At 35.6% G+C, this 15,837-nt stretch overlaps 1 protein-coding gene across 12 annotated transcripts in view; it reads right to left on the bottom strand.

Moving 5' to 3' along the window:
* The window catches only part of MAPK10 (mitogen-activated protein kinase 10), a 154,079-nt gene that overhangs the window by 59,061 nt on the left and 79,181 nt on the right, over positions 1–15,837 (bottom strand). For all 12 annotated transcript variants that reach the window (XM_007495941.3, XM_056803202.1, XM_056803196.1 and 9 more), the window contains one exon: positions 9,610–9,739. In XM_007495941.3, the coding sequence (XP_007496003.1) occupies positions 9,610–9,739 (130 nt within the window). The remainder of the gene's footprint in view (positions 1–9,609; positions 9,740–15,837) is intronic.

The following is a 15,837-nucleotide window of genomic DNA, read 5'->3' as shown; positions in this document are numbered from 1 at the left end:
TGTAAACAACCTGACCCAGTCATGGGGGCACCCAGACAGCAGGGAAACAGGGAGAGATGGGGGGAGCCTGCAGCCCCCTGGCTGAATCCTTCCATCCTAGTCTCAGGGAAGGTCCCTGCCTCAAAGCATACTCAGTCCAACCCAGGGAAAGCTAATCCTATCAGGAGCCCTCAGAGCTCCTGGAAGCTGCGGTCCCACCCCCCTCAAAATGCTGGCTCTCCTGGCCGGCTTAGGCACAGAAACAAACATCTCGTGGAGAGTGCCAAGCCAGGCTCAAAGCTTGGAAGTAAGGCAACAGAGAAGCATCGAGAGGGAACTGAGGAGGGCAGTAACATGGAAACACCAGCAATTCCTGGCTTCCCCGGGAAGACAGAACAACAACTGCATTGAACGGACAATCTGCCTAGGGCTAAAACCTCTGAACGCCAGACAGAGAGAAGAAAGGCTAGTCCTCCCCACTCAGATAGAGATGGCAAACTCCACAGAAGCACAAAAGCCCCCAAATTCTAAGAAAAACAAGAAGAAGGGGGCGACTTTGGACACATTTTATGGAGCAAAAATACAAAATACAGAGGAGATAGAAGAGGAAACACAAGCAAATGCTTTGAAACCTTCCAATGGAAATGGAAACTCTCCACAAACCCATGAAGAATTTGAATCTGAAAGGATCAAAAAGATGGAAGCCCTCTGGGAGGAAAAGTGTGAAATAATGCAAAAGAAATTCACGCATCTACAAAACCAGTTTGACCAAAGTGAAAAGGAAAACCAGGCTTTAAAAGTCAGAATCAGGCAACTTGAAGACAATGAGCAAGAATTAATAAAGCAAAGCCAAAAGACCAAGAAATTAGAAGAGAACATAAAATATCTCACTGACAAGGGGGCAGACTTGGAAAATAGAGGAAGAAGAGATAATTTAAGAATAATTGGACTTCCAGAAAAGCCATAAATAAACAGCAAACTCAACATCGTAATACAAGAGATAATCAAAGAAAATTGCCCAGAGAGTCTAGAACAAGGGGGCAATACAGCCACTGACAGAACTCATAGAACACCCTCTACACTAAATCCCCAAAAGACAACTCCCAGGAATGTAATTGCCAAATTCCAAAGCTTTCAAACAAAAGAAAAAATCCTACAAGAAGCCAGAAAAAGACAATTTAGATATAAAGGAATGCCAATCAGGGTCACACAAGACCTTGCAAGTTCCACTCTGAATGATTGTAAGGCATTGAACATGATTTTCAGAAAGGCAAGAGAGCTGGGTCTTCAACCAAGAATCAGCTATCCAGCAAAACTGACTATATACTTCCAAGGGAAAGTATGGGCATTCAACAAAATAGAAGATTTCCAAGTTTTTGCAAAGAAAAGACCAGAGCTCTGTGGAAAGTTCGATACTGAAAAACAAAGAGCATGGAATACCTGAAAAGGTAAATATGAAGGAAAGGGAAAAGGAGAAAAATGTTATCTTTTTCTTTTACTCAAACTCTCTTCTATAAGGACTACATTTATATCAATCTATGTATACTAACATGTGGGGAAAATGTAATGTGTAAATAGGGGGAAAAGAAAGACCAAATAGAATAATCTTTCTCACACAAAGATTCACATGGGAAGGGGAGGGGAAGAAAACTCCTATAAGAAGGAGAGGAAGAGAGTTTTTACTTAAACCTTACTCTCAGGGAAATCAACTCTGAGAGGGAAGAACATCCAGATCCATTGGGATCTTGAATTCTATCTTACCCAACAAGGGAAGGGAGAAGGGAAAACCAAGGGGGGTAAGGGGGAGGGAACACAAAAAAAGGAGGGAAGAAGAGGGGGGAGGGGGAGGGAACAAAAAGGGAGGGACTAGAAAAGGAAACATATCAAGGGAGGGGACAAGGGGGACTGATTTAAAGTAAATCACTGGACTAAAGGGTAGAGCTGAAGAAGAAAGGTTAGAATTAGGGAAGGATATGAAAATGCCAGGGAGTCCACAAGTGACAGTCATAACTTTGAACTTGAATGGGATGAATTCACCCATAAAAAGTAGACGAATAGCAGAATGGATTAGAATCCAAAATCCTACCATATGTTGTCTTCAAGAAACACACATAAGGCGGGTAGACACCCACAAGGTCAGAATTAAAGGATGGAGTAAGACCTTCTGGGCCTCAACTGACAGAAAGAAGGCAGGAGTAGTAATCATGATATCTGATAAAGCCAAAGCAAAAATAGACCTGATGAAAAGGGATAGGGAAGGTAATTATATTTTGTTAAAAGGGACTTTAGATAATGAGGAAATATCACTAATCAACATGTATGCACCAAATAATATAGCACCCAAATTTCTAATGGAGAAACTAGGAGAATTGAAGGAAGAAATAGACAGTAAAACCATATTAGTAGGAGACTTAAACCAACCATTATCAAATTTAGATAAATCAAATCAAAAATTAAATAAGAAAGAGGTAAAAGAAGTGAATGAAATCTTAGAAAAATTAGAATTAATAGACATATGGAGAAAAATAAATAGGGATAAAAAGGAATACACCTTCTTCTCAGCACCACATGGCACATTCACAAAGATTGACCATAGGTCAATCTGTGACCATTAGGTCACAGAAACATGGCACACAAATGCAGAAAAGCAGAAATAATAAATGCAGCCTTCTCAGATCACAAGGCAATAAAATAATGATCAGTAATGGTACATGGAAAACCAAATCAAAAACTAATTGGAAATTAAACAATATGATACTCCAAAATTGTTTAGTTAGAGAAGAAATCATAGAAACAATTCATAATTTCACTGAGGAAAATGACAATGGCGAGACATCCTTTCAAACCTTTTGAGATGCAGCCAAAGCGGTAATCAGAGGTAAATTCATATCCCTGAGTGCATATATCAACAAACTAGGGAGAGCAGAGATCAATCAATTGGAAATACAAATAAAAAAACTCGAAAGCGATCAAATTAAAACCCCCCAGCAGAAAACCAAACTAGAAATCCTAAAAATTAAGGGAGAAATTAATAAAATCGAAAGTGATAGAACTATTGATTTAATAAATAAGACAAGAAGCTGGTACTTTGAAAAAACAAACAAAATAGACAAAGTACTGGTCAATCTAATTTAAAAAAGGAAAGAAGAAAGGCAGATTAACAGCATCAAAGATGAAAAAGGGGACATCACCTCTGATGAAGAGGAAATTAAGGCAATCATTAAAAATTACTTTGCCCAATTATATGGCAATAAATATACCAATTTAAGTGATATGGATGAATATATACAAAAATACAAACTGCCTAGACTAACAGAAGAGGAAATAGAATTCTTAAATAATCCCATATCAGAAAATGAAATCCAACAGGCCATCAAAGAACTTCCTAAGAAAAAATCCCCAGGGCCTGATGGATTCACCAGTGAATTCTATCAAATATTCAGAGAGCAGTTAACCCCAATACTATACAAACTATTTGATATAATAAGCAAAGAGGGAGTTCTACCAAACTCCTTTTATGACACAAACATGGTACTGATTCCAAAACCAGGCAGGTCAAAAACAGAGAAAGAAAACTATGGACCAATCTCCCTAATGAATATAGATGCAAAAATCTTAAATAGGATACTAGCAAAAAGACTCCAGCAAGTGATCAGAAGGGTCATCCACCATGATCAAGTAGGATTTATACCAGGGATGCAGGGCTGGTTCAATATTAGGAAAACCATCCACATAATTGACCACATCAACAAGCAAACCAACAAGAACCACATGATTATCTCAATAGATGCAGAAAAAGCCTTTGATAAAATACAACACCCATTCCTATTAAAAATACTAGAAAGCATAGGAATAGAAGGGTAGTTCCTAAAAATAATAAACAGTAGTTCCTAAAAATAATAAACACTATATATCTAAAACCATCAGCTAATATCATCTGCAATGGGAATAAACTAGATGCATTCCCAATAAGATCAGGAGTGAAACAAGGATGCCCATTATCACCTCTACTATTTTACATTGTACTAGAAACACTAGCAGTAGCAATTAGAGAAGAAAAAGAAATTGAAGGCATCAAAATAGGCAAGGAGGAGACCAAGTTATCACTCTTTGCAGATGACTTGATGGTCTACTTAAAAAAACCTAGAGAATCTACAAAAAAGCTAATTGAAATAATCAACAACTTTAGCAAAGTTGCAGGATACAAAATAAACCCACATAAGTCATCAGCTTTTCTATATATCTCCAACACAGCTCAGCAGCAAAAACTAGAAAGAGAAATCCCATTCAAAATCACCTTAGACAAAATAAAATACCTAGGAATCTAATTCCTGAGACAAACACAGGAACTTTATGAACACAACTACAAAACACTCGCCACACAACTAAAACTAGACTTTAGCAATTGGAAAAACATTAACTGCTCATGGATAGGATGAGCCAATATAACAAAAATGACCATCCTACCCAAACTTATTTATCTATTTAGTGCCATACCTATTGAACTCCCCAAAAAATTTCTTTACTGATTTAGAAAAAACCATAACAAAATTCATTTGGAATAACAAAAGATCAAGGATATCCAGGGAAATAATGAAAAAAAAAACACAAATGATGGGGGCCTTGCAGTCCCAGACCTTAAACTATATTACAAAGCAGCAGTCATCAAAACAATTTGGCACTGGATAAGAGACAGAAAGGAAGATCAGTGGAATAGACTGGGGGCAAATGACCTCAGCCAGACAGTATACGATAAACCCAAAAATCCCAGGTTTTGGGACAAAAATCCACTATTCGATAAAAACTGCTGGGAAAATTGGAAGACAGTGTGGGAGAGATTAGGAATTGATCAACACCTCACACCCTACACCAAGATAAATTCAAAATGGGTGAATGACTTAAACATAAAGAAGGAAACCATAAGTAAATTGGGTAAACAGAATAGTATACATGTCAGACCTTTGGGAGGGGAAAGACTTTAAAACCAAGCAAGACATAGAAAGAATCACAAAATGTAAAATAAATAATTTCGACTACATCAAATTAAAAAGCTTTTGTAGAAACAAAACCAATGTAACTAAAATCATAAGGGAAACAACAAATTGGGAAAAAATCTTCATAAAAACCTCTGACAAAGGTTTAATTACTCAAATTTATAAAGAGCTAAATCAATTGTACAAAAATCCAAGCCATTCTCCAATTGATAAATGGGCAAGGGGCATGGATAGGCAGTTTTCAGATAAAGAAATAAAAACTATTAATAAGCACATGAAGAAGTGTTCTAAATCTCTTATAATCAGAGAGATGCAAATCAAAACAACTCTGAGGTATCACTTCACACCTAGCATATTGGCTAACATGACAGCTATGGAAAATAATGAATGCTGGAGGGGATGTGGCAAAGTAGGGACATTAATTCATTGCTGGTGAAGTTGTGAACTGATCCAACCATTCTGGAGGGCAATTTGGAACTATGCCCAAGTGGCGACAAAAGAGTGTCTACCCTTTGATCCAGCCATATCACTGCTGGGTCTGTACCCCAAAGAGATAATGGACAAAAAGACTTGTACAAAAATATTCATAGCTGCGGTCTTTGTGGTGGCCAAAAACTGGAAAACGAGGGGATGCCCATCAATTGGGGAATGGCTGAACAAACTGTGGTATATGTTGGTGATGGAATACTATTGTGCAAAAAGGAATAATAAAGTGGAGGAATTCCATGGAGACTGGAACGACCTCCAGGAAGTGATGCAGAGAGAGAGGAGCAGAACCAGGAGAACATTGTACTAATACACTGTGGTATAATCGAACGTAATGGACTTCTCCATTAGTGGCGGTGTAATGTCCCTGAACAATCTGCAGGGATCTAGGAGAAAAAACACTATTCATAAGCAGAGCACAAACTGTGGGAGTAGAAACACCAAGGAAAAGCAACTGCCTGACTACAGTGGTTGAGGGGACATGACAGAGGTCTCTAAACGAACACTCTAATGCAAATACTAACAACATGACAATGGCTTTGAATCAAGAACACATGTGATACCCAGTGGAACCACATGTTGGCTATGGAGGGTCGGGGGGGAGGAAAAGAAAATGATCTTTGTCTTTAATGAATAATGCTTGGAAATGATCAAATAAAATATTATTTTAAAAAAAGATATTTGAGGTCAATTTTCCTTTCCCATTTTTTATTTTTTGTCTTCTTTAGTTTTTTTATTAACTCAGTTCTAAATAATTTTTCCAGTGTATAACACATTGATATAGATAATATATGGAAAAGTTATTCAGGAATGTGACCCTATATGTCAGATAAAGACTCAAAAAAGGATTTCTAGAGCATATATCACTAAAAGTTGTAAATTACCCCCTTACTCACACAGTTACATATGCATTGCTATACACTTTGAGCCTATTCTTCCCATGCATCTGTGTGCTCTTGTAGGACTAGTGTGTCCTCAGTTTGGGGGAGAAATGCTTTGTACCAAGTGTTCTTTCTTTACTTTCTCAATGAATTATCTTTTCTGAAATTTAATTAAAACAGGCTGATATATTCTTAATGGGGAGCACACCAGTGGGGGTTCTGAAGCTACAACATTAGAAAATAAACCTCCTCAAGGTTGGAACCTTGAGAATGAGAGATAGCCCCCATTTAGGAAAGCAAACTTACTAGCAAGGCATAGCCAAGAATCCTATATACACTTTAGGAAACAAATAACCTACCTCTAAAACAGAATATTAAAAACCCATTATTTTCATATATTTTGGGGGAATTTCCCACCAAATGGCTGCCTAAAGAAGAGGTAAAATACGCACGTCCCTACCAATTCCAGTAAAAGTCTGAAGTTAACACCAGTCCAAATAAGGATCAAAAAATTCAATAAGCATCTATAATAGTGCCTCCACTCCAAAACAGCACAAGGGGTTAGCCAAAATCCCAAGGACACTAGGAAAGGTGGCCACCACAATGGCAATGCCTTTAATGCAAAGGTTTTAATTTTTAAAAAATTTAAATTCTTAAAAAAATTTTAGGTGCAAGCAATTTTATTTTCCTTCAATTTAGTAATAATTTTAAACTGTACAAACATAAAAGAAACAATGCAACTATAAAAAATTTTAAGGTTACATTCATACATTAAGGTGCAGATGGGTTGGGATGGGGGTTGTACTGTCTTATGTTGGCATTTCTGTGTTCTCTATCTTTTTTTCCTAATTCCTTATACAAAAGCAATCAGCCAGAAAACCAGTTGGAATGTCAAAGTGAGAGCTGAGCACCCTGAAAATCTAATTGCACAACTCTATGTAGCAAACAAAAGAGAAAAATCTCTCTTACCTCTACTCCAGGGTAAAAGGACAATGAGATGGAAGGTTAGAATAATGTGGGGTTGAGCAATCAGGCTGAGAATGAATGGATCAAGGAAGACATTTATGAAGAATTTAAGGAAGTTATAGTTATAATTGAGGATTTATTTGTTTTAAGGTTTTACCATCTATTTAATTTAGCTCTTTCTTTACCTTTTCATCTGGTTTCTGGACACATAATTTTCCCTATTAGTTCAGCAGATTTGTAAATATGGGGGAAATGGCAGGGGCTAAGAAAATGGATTCTTCTTTTATGGTGGAATCCATGTTCTTTGTTCTTAAACATTTTTCACTTGTCCAGAAAGCAGAGGTAGTGGGGGAAAAAATCAGATTTTGTCATTTGTTGGACCAGGAAAGCTGGTGATGCTACCTCTGGTTTCACACCATTCTACTGTTCTCATGGTGACATTTCTAAAGGCAGGAAACAAATTCATTAAGTCCCTTATGGGAGGAAGGGATAGCAGAAAGGGATAAAATTAGCCCTGTAGCAGGAGGTAGATCTTTCCTAGCCTGATATAGAAACAATTATATCTGGATTGTTAGCAATTCAAACTTTAAACTTAAAACTTAAACAGATATATAGACCAGGGAAATATATAAAGCTTTGTGTCTGAAGGTAGTAAGAATTAAGGTGCCCTACCAGAAAGTATCAGGATTCTTAGAAAGCCACACTGGAAGCATTGGGAAATAGCAGCAGGCAGTGACTGGTTTTTCAAAACTGTCAAAATAGGATTTCTGATTCTCTGTCCTCAGACACTAGAGACAGACACTTGAAGATCTAGCACAGAAGACTTAACCCTTCATGACCCCTTGGCTTGGAGACCCAAGGAGTAACCTTTCCACCCAAAAGAAAATCCGGGAATAGAGCCTGTTCCTGGCAGAAAATCCCTATTGAAGAAATTAAAGTTTAAAGATACATCAATTAAGTACTAGTTGGTATCAAAAGATTTTGCAAATCTAGAGAGCTCCCCAAAGAAGAAACTCCATAAAACCTACAAGCAGAAACTCAAAGGAAAAAAAATAGATTTTCCACCTGGACTCAATGAATACCTAGAAAAAAATGAAATAAGAAAAAAATTTTAAATAAAATAAAATCTCTGGAGGAAAGAATTGGAAGGAGAATAAATAATTTAGAAGAGAAAGTAGTAAACTTTAACCAAGACTGTACTAGAATGAAAAGAGACAAAAAAGAAATCAGTTACTCCATGAAAGAAAGTCTTCCCTGTCCCCTAAAAAAAAGGTTGAGAACAAAACCAAAGTTTGAAAAAAGAAGATAAAATATAAGATTTCTGATAAAAAAAAACAAAAACAAAAACAAGTAACCTGACAGTTCTAAGTCAGCTTCCAACTAGTTGTATGACCCTGAGCAAGTTATTAAACCTTTGTAAAATGATGAGAATAAAAGTATCTACCATTCAGGGTTGTTAGGATAAAGTGAGATAATAATCATTACACTCTTGGCATAAAATAAACTAACTAGCCACCTGGGCAAGTCCTCCCAGACCAATAGACTTTTGTTTCCTTTTTGGAAATGAGAAGTTTGAACAAAATCCCTTCTAGCTCTGACAATCTGATTCACTGTGCTATGAATTGTTTAATAAAGACAAATAAATGGCTTCTAAAAAAAACCCAAGTGACTCAAAAATCAAGTTAAGGATGAACAATTTAAGAATGAACTTCAATTAAATTAATGAGCACAAGAGTAGCAAGGGTAAGGCAATGGGGGTTGTGACTTGCCCAGAAGTGTCTGAAGTCAGATTTGAAGCCAGGACTTCCCATCTCTAGCCCTGACTCTCAATCCACTGAGCTACCCAACTGTCCTGTCTTATCCCTTTCCTAATGGCCCATCCACCACAGTATTATGTAGTATGTCATTGCCTTACAAGTTACAATCTAAAACAGAAGGTACACGTGAAAAAGTAAGAAGCCAGCAGATGGGGCTCGATCTGATGGAGAAATCTGGCATTGTTTCTGTTGATAATAAAACTGGCATTTTAAAGAGTAGCTATGAAGTTGATGAGGCTATTTTGTTTATGCCAAATGGACTAATCAAAGAAGATTAATTTTCTGATAAGGCAATTAATGGTTCCATACTATATAGTTTTTGGAGAAGTTCAACACAAAAAGCTATCATGAGGGCAGTGGAATTTAATAAGGAGAGGAAAAATTATCTGAAATTATGGCAGCCATAGAATAAGGTTATTTCCCAGAGCAAGATGTGTATTTTTTTCCCTCTTAACTTTCCTTCCCCAAAAGTCAAAGAAAACTCACATTTTTATGATTCACACACTTCATGAGGACCAGCTCCCTGTAAGCCCGTTTGGCATGTGTTTGGTTCTGAAATGGTCTGCTGAGCTTCTTAATGGCCACATTTCTGTCAAGAACAGCATCATATGCAGCACTGCAATGATCACGAGAAAATACAAAATTAACAACAAAGGATATCCTAGGATTTCTGCCTCTTAGACACACAGATGGATGGATAATTTCAATATATTATCCCTAAGAAATCATATGCAAAATATGCTCCAGAGAGATGTATAAGAAATGTTTGTAATAGAAAATGGATCTGCATGAAGGAAAACCTGTACTTTTATTTACTAAATTGTACATTTAAATTGTAAATAATAATTATTTATTTATTTATATATTTATTATTAATAAAAAATAAAAATAATTAAATTGTAAATTGTAAAAAAATAAAATAAAATAAAATTTTAAAACTAAATTGTTTTACAAAATACAATTTGTTTTTCTCAAATTGTCTTCTTTTGCACTATTTTGGCTTTTCTTATTTTTTGGTTTTCTGATTTTAATAAACCCTTACCTTCCATCTTAGAATCAATACTGTGTATTGGTTCTATGGCAGAGGAGCGGTAAGAACTAGGCAATGGGAGTTAAGTGACTTGCCCAGGGTCACACAGCTAGGAAGTATTGAGGCCACATTTGGACTGAGGACCTTCCATCTCTAGGCCTGGCTCTCAATCTACTGAGCTACCTAACTGTCCCCAGTTTGCTGATTTTTAAAATTGAATATTGTTTAGTCATTTTTCAGTGCGTCTTACTCTTTGTGACCCCATTTGAGGTTTTCTTGGCAAAGATACTGAAGTGGTTTGCCATCTCCTTCCCCAGATCTTTTTATAGATGAGGAAACTGAGGCATACAAGGTAAAATGACTTGCCTAGTGTCATTGGAAGTATATGTATTGAAAGGCAGATTTGAAATTTTAAAAAAAGAGTCTTTCTGACTCCATTCCATCACTCTGTCCACTGTGGCACTTAGGTGTCCCCTGATTTTCGAGATCATAAATATTTTCCTGTTCTATGCTGCTAAGGACCAATTTAATAGCATCCCTGAAATTCTGGCACATAGTGATTATTTTTAAGGCTTGTTCTCTGACCCACTCATTGTTAAAATTTTTATTCACACACACAACCCGTTCCAATTCAATAAACCCCAGAGGCTCCCTATTACTTCCGAGATCAAATATAAAATCCACTGTTTGTCTTTTAAAGCCCATCATAAATTCAGCTCTTCCAGCCTTTTCATTCTTTTTATATCTTACTCCCCTTAACATATTCTTCAATCCAGTGGCACTGACCTCCTATGTTATGTGTACACATGACACTCCATTTCCCAACTCCTGCTATTTTCCCTATATGTCCCCCATGCATAAGACTCTTCATTCTCATCTTTGCTTTCTGGATTCCCTGGCTTCCTTCCAAAGACAGCAGCAGTCCTACTATCTTCAAAAAGTCCTTCACAGTTCTTTTAGATTATCTCCAATTTATCCTGTTTATATCCTATTTGTACAAAGTGGCTTATATGTTGTCTTCCTCATTAACTGTGAGCTCCTTGAGAGCAGAGACTATTGTGTGTGTGTGTGTGTGTGTGTGTTTCTTTGTATTCCTTGCATTTAGTTCAGTGCCTGGCACATAGTAGGTGCCTAATAAATGCATATTGGCCTAACTCATTATTAAATCTCCATTTAATTATGTGTTTTCTGATTCTGTTCCATGAATTGATTACCATTTTTATTGCATTACACACTATATAAGATGTGATTGGAATAGGTTAGGTAATCAACACATAGAAGTAAATAAGCAGAGCAATCTAATGTTTGATAAACCCAAAGATCTAAACTATTGGGGAAAGAACTCAAAATTTGACAAAAACTACCAGGAAAACATAGAAAACATTAAAGCAAAAATTAGGCATTGACCAACATTTCACACCATACAGCAAAATTAAGTCAGAATGGATACTTAATAATATAGAAATAAAGGGTAATAAACAATTAAAGGAACATGGAATAATTTACCTATCAGATTAATGGATGAGGAAGGACCAAACAAGATACAAAGAACATTATGAGAAGTAAAATGGATAATTTTGATTATATTAAATTAAAAAGAGATTGCACAAACAAATGGAGTCAATATTAGAAAGGAAAGAAAAAAAATTATAGCAAGTTTCTTTAACAGAGGCCTCATTTCTCTAATGTTTTGAAAAAGGATCCAAATTTATAAAAATTCAAAGCATTCTCCAATTGATAAATGGTCAAAAGATGTGAACAGACAGTTCTCAGGTGAAGAAATGAAAGCTATCTAGTCATATGAGGAAATGCTCCAAATCACTATTGACTAGAGAAATGCAAATTAAGAGAGATATCACCGCATACCTATCAGAATGACTAATATGACCAAAAAGGAAGATAATAAATGTTGGAGAAAATGTGGAAAAACTTGGACACTGATATGTGGTTGGTGGAACTCTGAAATGATAAAATCTTTCTAAAGAGCAATCTGGAGCCATGCCCAAACATGAAACTAGGCATATACTTTAACTTGTCAATACCATTACTATAACTTTTCCTTTTAGAATTTAGATGCTATACCATTTGGTGTATATATGTTTAGTATTGATATTGTTTCATTATCTATGGTGCCTGTTATCAAGACATAATTTCCTTCTTTATATCTTTTGATTAGAATAGTTTATACTTTTGCTTTGTCTTGAGATCACAACTGCTACCTCTGCTTTTTTTTTTTCCTTTGGCTGAAGCATAATAGATTCTGCTCCAGGTCCTTACTTTTACTTTGTGTGTGATTTCCAACTTTAAATGTGCTTCTTGTAGATAGCATATTGTGTGATTTGCTACACAATAGCAATTTATTCCACTCTGTTCTTCTTTTTTTATTTTATAGGTGAGTTCATCCCATTCACCTTCACAGTTATGATTACCGATTATGTTTCCCTCCATCTTATTTTCTCTCTGTTTATCCTTCCCTTTCTCTTCTTGTGGTCTTTCCCTGTTAACAAATGCTTTATTTCTGACCACTGCCTCCCAAGTTCATCCTCCTTTTTGCCCAATCTCCCTACCTTTTCTTATTCTCCTTTCCTTCCTAATTTCCCATAGGGTAAGATAACTGAGTGTGGATGTTAATTCCATTTTGAGACAATTCTTATGAGAGTTAACCATAAGCATTTCCCATCACAGCTTTTTTCTTCTACTCTTTGGTACTTCTTCATGTGAGATAATTTACCTCCTTCTATCTCTCCTTTTCTCTCCTTCCCATTGGTTCCTGTTTCCCATCTCTTGATTTATTTTTGGACCTCAACCCATATTATTTCACTTCCTTTTTCTTTCTTTCTATGTGTACTCCTTTTTACTGTCCTAATAGTGATAAAGTTATTAAGTATCTTAAGTACTTTTAGTATCTTAAATACTATAAGTAGTCAGTGACTCAAGTTATCCTATGTATCCTAAGAATCTTAATTATCATTTCCTGAAGTACAAATATATTCAATTCAGTTTTATTGAAACACTTTCAGTTTTCATTTTCTGTTTTTATGCTTCTCATGAGTGTCACATTTGTTCAGCAATTTTTCTCTTTAGCTCTGGTTTTTTGGTCAAGAAAGTCTGAAATTCCTCTGTTTCATTAAATATCATTTTTCCCCAGAAGTGCTATGCATAATTTTGTTGGGTATATGATTCTTTGTTGTAGATCTAGATCCTTTGCCTTTTGGAATATCATATTCCATGCCTTCTGGTCCTTTTATGTAGACATTGCCAGATTTTATGTAATCCTGACTGAGGCTCCACAATATTTAAGTTGTTTCCTTCTGACTTCTTGTAGTACTTTTTCCTTGGTCTAAGAGTTTTTGAATTTTGCTATGATAGTCATAAGATGTTTTATATTAGGATCTCTTTTCAGGAGATGATAGGGGATTTTTTCCATTTCTATTTTTCCCTCTTGCTTGAGGATTCAAAGTCAGTTTTCCCTGACAAATTCTTAAAATATGATGTCCAGGCTCTTTTTTTTTTAATCATAGCTTTCAGGTATTCCAGTGATTCTTAGATTGTCTTTCCTGGATCTATTTTCCAGATCACTTGTTTTTCCAGAGAGGTATTCCAGGCTTTCTTTTATTTTTTTGATACTTTTGATTTTGTCTTATTGTTTCCTGATGCCTTATGGAGTCATTACTTCCTTTTACTCAAATCTAATTTTTAGCAAGTTATTTTCATCCCTGAGTTTTTTGTTTTCTTTTCCATTGGGCCTATTCTAATCTTTAGGGAGCTGTTTTCTCCTTTTTTATTTACTAATACATTGTTTTTAACTCAATTCTATAAAAAAGTTAGCTGCCATTTTATTTCATTTTAAGCCAAATTCACATCCTCACTTCCTCATCCCTCCTCCCCAATGTGGCAAGCAAACTGATATAGACTTTACACATATAATAATATAAAACATCTTTACATATTAGACATTTTGTGAAAGAAAACTAAAAAAGGCAAAAGGGAAATGTAGAAATAAAGTGAAATATAGTATATCTTGGTCTGAATCCAGACCTTTCTTTCTCTGGAGGTGGATGGCATTTTTCAGCAAATATCCTTGAGAATTTTCTTGGAACACTATATTGCTAGGAATAGATAAGTCATTCATAAATGCTCCTCACATAATATTGCTCTTACTGTATATAGAGTTCTCCTGGTTCTGCTTACTTTACTTTGTATTAGTTCATGCAGGTCTTTCCAAGTCTTTCTTAAATCATTCTTCATGTTATTTCTTATAGTATTCCATTACAATCAAATAAAACTTAGTCAGCCATTCCTCAATTGATGGACATCCCTTCAGTTTCCAATGCTTTGCTACCACAAAAAAAGAGCTGCCATAAATATTTTTTGCACCAACAGGTTCTTTCTCCCTTTTTTAAAATCACTTTGGAATACAAACCTTGTAGTGGAAGCTACTCCTCTCCTTTCATGTACATACAGAGTTTTTTTGTAATCTGGGATGTCTGAAGCAGGGGCAGATAGAATAGCCTGTTTTAATTTAGTAAGAGCTGCTAGGTGTTCTGCATTCAAACTAGTGCTTCAGTGACTGTATCTTTTGTCAATGCTATAAGGGATTTGGTGATTTCCCCATAGCAAGGAATCGATTGCCTGCAAAATCTTATTGTTCCCAATTGTCCCAAAGACAATTGCTCTCAATTGTCTTTTAGTGGATGCAGCACTCATTTTTTTGATATCTTCAACATGCTTAGGGGAAATTAAGTGGGCACATTCAGCTAAAATAAATCCTAAATACTCTACTTTTGTGAAACACCACTGAACCTTTGACTTTGAGATTTTGTGTCCTCTTATATAATTCCAACAGATATTTGTTATCATCTTGGCATGCTGCAGCATTTTGTGAGGCCAAGAGCAAACATCCACAAAGTGTATTAAATGGTTCTCCTTAACCTCGATATTTGCCAAATCTTGTGTCAAAATTTGGGAAAATAAAGTTGTACTTTCTATATAACCTTGAGGCAGATGACACCATGTATATTTAGACCCTTTCCAAATGAATGCAAATATGTATTGGGAATCTTCATGAATGGGTATTGGAAAAAAGGAAGAACACAAATCTACTACTGTGAACTTTTTAGAGGTGCTAGGAATAGAGGAAATAATAGTTGATGGACTTGGAACAACAGGGTGTCATTTGGTGACATAATTATTAACAGCCCTTAAATCTTGAACAAATAAACAGTTTTCCATTTTCATCTAATTTCAGTTTTTAATGGACAAGATAGATGTATTGTATTCTGATTTACATAGGATTATTATTGTCTGCTTAATTAAAGAATTTATCCCTGGGATAATTCCCTTGATTGCTTCTTTTGATAATGGATACTAAGGAATTGAATGAGGTAGGCCACCCCTTGTTCTAATTTGAACTGGAACAGCTGATTTAAACAGGCCTACATCAGAAAAGGATGTAGCCCAGAGAGATTCAGTTATATCTGTCAGTATTTCAAAGGTGGGAGTTTTATCCATTGCCTTACTATCTAGAAAAAGTACAGGAAACAAATTTAGAGCTTCTATATCAGGTAGTTCTAATGTAATATCATCATCTTGAGTACATCTTATCATGGCTCTTAATTTACACAAAAGATCTCTCTCTCTCTCCAATAAATTCATTGGGGAGTTAGGCATTAGAAGGAATAAAA

The sequence above is a fragment of the Monodelphis domestica genome, chromosome 6, assembly GCF_027887165.1.
Source record: "Monodelphis domestica isolate mMonDom1 chromosome 6, mMonDom1.pri, whole genome shotgun sequence".
Classification (NCBI taxonomy): Eukaryota; Metazoa; Chordata; class Mammalia; order Didelphimorphia; family Didelphidae; genus Monodelphis; species Monodelphis domestica.
The sequence above is the reverse complement of the archived record's forward strand: the minus strand, read 5'-3'. Positions and strand labels throughout refer to the sequence as shown.